Source organism: Pyrus communis, chromosome 1 (genome assembly GCF_963583255.1).
Source record: "Pyrus communis chromosome 1, drPyrComm1.1, whole genome shotgun sequence".
NCBI classification, from domain to species: domain Eukaryota; kingdom Viridiplantae; phylum Streptophyta; class Magnoliopsida; order Rosales; family Rosaceae; genus Pyrus; species Pyrus communis.
In genome coordinates this window covers 18,269,226-18,275,375 of record NC_084803.1, presented here as the reverse complement: position 1 = coordinate 18,275,375, position 6,150 = coordinate 18,269,226, and the positions used below count along the sequence as shown (strand labels likewise).

At 36.5% G+C, this 6,150-nt stretch overlaps 1 protein-coding gene across 1 annotated transcript; it reads left to right on the top strand.

Annotated features, from left to right (window-relative positions):
- Nucleotides 1-1,837: 1,837 nt before the first annotated feature.
- Nucleotides 1,838-4,852, top strand: LOC137743017 (L-ascorbate oxidase homolog). Its single transcript, XM_068482942.1, has 8 exons — nucleotides 1,838-2,090; nucleotides 2,186-2,295; nucleotides 2,774-3,044; nucleotides 3,150-3,246; nucleotides 3,366-3,711; nucleotides 3,800-4,165; nucleotides 4,249-4,327; nucleotides 4,407-4,852. The coding sequence occupies exons 1-8, from the start codon at nucleotides 1,938-1,940 to the stop codon at nucleotides 4,608-4,610; spliced, it is 1,626 nt and encodes a 541-aa protein (XP_068339043.1). The 5' UTR covers nucleotides 1,838-1,937; the 3' UTR covers nucleotides 4,611-4,852.
- The last annotated feature ends 1,298 nt before the right edge of the window (nucleotides 4,853-6,150 follow it).

Sequence of the window (6,150 nt, the reverse complement as noted above, 5' to 3'; positions counted from 1 at the left end):
GTCAGTTCGCTGCGTGCCAGATGTGCAAGTATGGGGCTGGATGTACCATCACGGAATATGCATTTCTCCAATACTCATGTCTGCTTCCCCACCTACCCAATATCTTGCTGTCCCACAGGGTATGGGTTGACTTTACCCAAATTTCACATATTGAGGATTTGCAGAGGAAGTGGGATAAAATCTTGTGCATGCACATGCACATAATTAAAACTAGTGTTAAATTTTAGAGTCGGTTCACGTCAAGATCGGTATAAAAGTTATATAAAAAGTCTTGTAGTTAGTGACTGAACCACATATATATGCAGCCCATAAGAAATGAGGGAATGGAACTTCACGAAGTTTCCCATATATATGGGACATTTGCTTCTCGTTAAGCTGAACCAGGTTGTACCTTAATTTAACCCTAATTTTGAATGGTACTGGTATATATCTAGCTGCCTCATATAGTCACATATATAAATTGTCTGTCAACTCATTGTATGTCTTCCATAGAGACAAAATAATGCTCTCATACTTTACCAGCATATATGCAAGATCAAATTGATCCAGCTGTTATGTACATCGATTATTGTAATGGTTAATTGACAAATTAGTTGGTACATTGTCTAATCAACTAATACATGCCATAAAATACTATACATCTTATGCTACAATCGATTACACGCGCTCATTAGTTGAGTATTACAGTTAGAGCTTGACATAAATTGGCTAGTGGACCCAAAAGGTTTATTTTTTATGCTGCAATTTATATATGTTCCTGTTACAGACCTACCGGTCACGGCCATTTCCAAAGTTGCAGAATTGTTGGAAAAATGAGAAAAATGGCGGAAAACAATATGATCCGCATGTGACACCAATATCAACAATCACATTGCATTCTCAACAAAACTACCAAACTTTCATAAGAAATAAATATGAAAAAAAACAAGTGGGTTACATTTACTTGGCTGAGCAAAGCATTGTTCTTTCATATAGAAGGGGTGTTGGAATCATAAATATACCACCTATCATTATCCAATACTTATGAGAAAACCCTAAACTTTAATGTTCAATATTTATGAGAAAACAAACCCTAAACGAAAAAGAAAAACAGGCCGAAAGGGGAAAAAGTAATATAGTTTCAACATCAGGGGCGCAATTAAAGGCGGGTTTATGAACAAACTCAGTTTCACTTTCTTTTCTTTTTTTTTTCTTTTTTTTTTTCAAACTCAGTTTCACTTTAGTTGTTGAATGATGGGTTGGGTTTAAACTTGGCTTTCGTTCAAAGCAAATGAGAATTACCATCACGCGAAAACGCGTCTATGTTCCCAATACCAGAACATTGATGGTTTTGAAAAAGCGGACTTTATTTTTGAAAAAGCAGTTTTGATCATATATGAAATTAAAAATAAATTAGAGCATTGATCGGTGAATTTTAGTTTAATTTGTAACTTTGGTCTTTAAATTGAAAACTTGTGAGTATTGATTTTTGAATATATCAAAATGCCAACAATGATAATTTTGAATAACTCATTCGATTGACGTGTGTTGATTGTTGAATTTGTCAAAATACGAACTATGGTAATTTGAATAACTTAATTGAAAATTATATACTTTATCTGTCCCTTTAAATCCGTTTTAATGAAAATTCTAATAATATTACCCAGAAGGATGATTAAACATTGTCACAACTTCAATAATCGATACCTATAACTTCTTCGTTTTTAAACTAAACCTCCGATTAAACCAAAATCTAAGACAAATGTAGAAATTGTCTCCTTAAAAAAATTGGAGCAAAAGGACATATCTGGTGCGGCACTTTTTCCCGCGCTGCTGCTATAAAAGGCTGTCACCAACTACTCTCAACCCAATGCCACCCAAACAAAAAGAGAAACAAATAAGTTGATTAAAACCCAACTCTGTGGTTTTTGGAGGAGCATTTTGCGGGGAGAGCAAAAATGGAGCAAAAAGCAGGCTTCTTGCTCCACTTGGTTTGTGGGGTTTTGGCAGTGCTTCTGAGTTCTTCTGTGGTGAAAGCAGAAGACCCATATAAGTTCTACACTTGGACTGTGACTTATGGGACTCTTTCTCCTCTTGGTGTTCCTCAACAGGTTTGTGGGTTTTTGCCATTTTTGCAATCTCAGTTCTATATTTTGAGCTTTTAGGTTTTTCTAAAATTTGGTTCTTTGTTTTCGGATATTTTAAGGTAATTCTCATCAATGGCCAATTTCCTGGCCCTAGACTTGACGTTGTCACCAATGACAACATTATCCTCAACCTAATTAACAAGCTGGACCAACCTTTCCTCTTAACCTGGCAAGTTCTTCATCCTCCTATCCACTTCTTGTCCTTTTTTTTAGTTTTTATTTTTTTTTATTTATAACTGTTTTCCATTGATTTTAGATTAAGAGCTTTCATTTGCTGAAGAATGTTGGTTCTGTGTCTGGTTAAAAAAATTGCTAGTGGCCTTCAGGAGCATATTTTTCCATTTAATTTATGTTAAGCTTCAAAGGATTAGAAGGGCAATTGTAAGAATTTAAGCCAAATTGCTGCATTAGGCTTACTTGTGTGGAGAAATTTGTTCCCAGATTTTAATTAATGAGAAATCTGAGCTTGAATATTTTGTTGAGTATTGTTTTCCCTTACATTTGTCTGCAACCGAACGAAACAATGACGTACTTCTTCTTTTAGGATTTTAGACGAGATTAGCTCTTCATTTCTGTTCTTTTGTTCAATATCTGAATATTTGGCCGTGGCATTCATTCTAATAATATCTTTCTTTGTTCATAACCAGGAATGGGATTAAACAGAGGAAAAACTCATGGCAAGATGGGGTTTTGGGAACCAATTGTCCCATCCCGCCGAACTCAAACTACACCTACAAGTTTCAGACCAAGGATCAGATAGGTTCCTTCACATATTTCCCATCAACTCAATTTCACAAAGCTGCTGGAGGGTTTGGAGGGATCAATGTCTACGCAAGACCTCGAATCCCAGTCCCTTATCCAACCCCTGATGGGGATTTCACTTTGCTTGCTGGCGACTGGTACAAGAGCAGCCACAAGGTAAGAAAAACATATGACTGCCATTCTACATGTACTTTGAAAGTGTTTGTAAAGGGATTTGTATGTTAACGTACTTATGTTCTCATTTTGTTTTGATCTTTTCAGGCCTTACAGCAATCTTTGGACTCCGGAAAATCTCTTCCTTTTCCTGCCGGTGTTCTTATAAATGGCCAAACTAGTAACACTTTCAGTGGTGACCAAGGTAATTCTCAATCTTTGATTCCTCAAACACTTGAACTATTCTTAGATCTCTGGGGAACTAGTTTAACAATTTACTCAAATGATTAATGCTCAACTATGTTTTTCGTATTATGATTTCAGGAAAAACATATATGTTCAGGATCTCAAATGTCGGCTTGTCAACCTCATTGAACTTCCGGATTGAAGGTCACAAACTGAAGTTAGTTGAATGCGAAGGATCTCACACAATTCAGAACTCATATGACTCCCTTGACATACATGTTGGCCAATCAGTCTCTGTCCTAGTAACCTTAAATCAGGCTCCAAAGGACTACTACATTGTCGCATCCACACGATTCACTAGGCTTGTTCTTACGGCTACTTCAGTGCTACACTACACAAACTCGCACACCTCCGTTTCTGGACCTGTGCCGGCCGGTCCTACTGGCCAAATACACTGGTCTATGGAGCAAGCCAGAACTTTCAGGTATAAATATGTGAAATTCAAATATGAGGAGCCCTTGTTCGATTATAATGATTTAGTTTGATCCTTTTGAACATTGTTTTTCTTACAGGTGGAATCTGACAGCAAATGCAGCCAGGCCTAATCCTCAGGGTTCATTCCATTACGGCAAGGTCACACCGACAAAGACAATTGTGTTAGCCAATTCAGCACCATTGATAAATGGAAAGCAGCGATACGCATTCAACAGGGTCTCTTATGTTAACCCCGATACCCCTGTAAAGCTTGCTGATTACTTCAACATCCCTGGAGTCTTCAGCTTAAACTCCATCCAAACCGCTCCCTCAGATGGCTCTGCATCCTTAGCTACCCCTGTTATGCCAGTCTCACACCATGACTTCATTGAAATTGTTTTCCAAAACAATGAAAACAGTGTCCAATCCATGCATTTAGATGGTTATGATTTCTGGGTTGTTGGGTATGTCAAATGTGCTTTCTTATGCTTAAAATTTTACAAAATCAATGGGTAGAATATAATCTTTATTGTTTGAACAAATGCAGTTATGGTTCCGGACCATGGACTCCAGCCAAGAGAACAACCTACAATCTCGTTGATACTCTTACTAGACATACTGCTCAGGTAAATAAAGGCTGTTACTGATTAATATTTGGTTATTTCAACTTTTCGTTAGCTAATTTAATCTTTTTGCTCTTTGAAGGTGTATCCAAACTCTTGGACAACTATTTTGGCGTCACTTGACAACCAAGGTATGTGGAACTTGAGGTCTGCTATATGGGAAAGGCAGTATCTTGGGCAACAGTTCTATCTCAGGGTTTGGAATCCAGTCCAAAACCTTGCTAACGAATACACCATTCCTTCAAATGCTCTGCTGTGTGGAAAAGCTGTAGGACGACACACATAAGGTGACCTTTGATTCTTCGGAGTCTGTTTTCTTGAGTCATGAAGGTTTGGCTAAAGGGAAGACAGACTGCAGCAAAGAAAGCAAAAGAGAAGATTCATATTTGATGTTTCTTTTCACTTAGTAGTATAACTTTAAATTTAGATGAATATTCGTCTGCATTTTTACGAAAATTTATTGTATGCTACGGTTATATAATTTCTCTAGATATATAGAATTTAAGGTCTAAACTTTGCTTCTCTTCATGTTTTTCATCATTTTGGTAACGTCGGTTTAGACTTGCAAGTTCATTTCACTCAACACTTTCAACTATGATGCACCAGCAAATCCTCTGTCATATTGTTCAAAAAGAAGAACTAATCATCTGTCACATTAAATCCTTTTTAATTTATGACTAACACATGGAACATGATAAGTGAGGTGGTCATGAATCGTGAACATGATGAGCATTATTGCTGTCTCTAATTGACAAAAAAAAAAATTATGCAAGAAGTCTGTTCTTATTAAAAAGCAAGTGTGCACCTGTAATGTAAAAACTATATCGACAACACGTTAGTTTTTATTTTTTTTTGTTGGCAATAATGACATTGACACATTTTTAATACAATATCAAAAATCCTTTCTTCACGTCCGTTATAGAATGGAAAACTTGGTCTCAATCTCCTAACCAAATATAGCCTAACTGATTACGAATGTGAGTAATTAAAAAGGAAATTGTTTCCTAGTGCCAATGCTTTTTGCAGATCCTCTGGCCCGAAGAAGAGAGTTGAGCTAGACGTGGGATAGATGATGGTTCACAAAACGGTACAACTAAACTATGACATGTATGGTTGGCTTAATAAGTATTCCGATTTGTTTATTTACAAAGTTTATTTGAATTCAAAAATAAATTCACTTTATCAGAATTTGGATACGATGCTTGCAAGTAGTTAATACAACTACCATATAATGATCATATATATTATAATGATTTTCAAGAATTACATCTAACCGTCAAATAATAATTGTACTAAATGTTGTATTAGTGGCCAAGTGGAATGATGATGTTTGTTGAAAAGAAAAAAAGGGTGGACAACATCATTGTGTCTTCCTTGGTTTGGGGAGGAAAACATGGAATTGTTTTTTGTCTTGACCCATGGGAAAAGTCACGGATGGCTTTGGGGTTTTAATTAAGGATATCAATTATCCTCATTGTTTAAGGGAGAGAGTGAGAGCTGAAAACAGAGGGCAGAGAAGAAGAAGAAATCTGGAGCAGCAACCCCATTTCGAATAGAAGAAGGTGCTCTTCTCTTTGGTTAGTAATCATTCATCAAAGTAATTGTAATAGCTTTGAGTTTTGTATAGAGAAGAAATTAATCACTATATTTTCTTCTCTATTTGTTTCTTTGGTGTGTGAGAGCTTTTGGGTGTATTGGGGTTAAGGGTTGTGAGATTGCCAACACTTTGTAAACTCCCATTTGGTTGATAGTGGATTATTGGGTGAGCTCCTACTGCTCCGAGGACGTACTCCAGTTACACTGACTGTTGAGGAACCTCGTTAAAA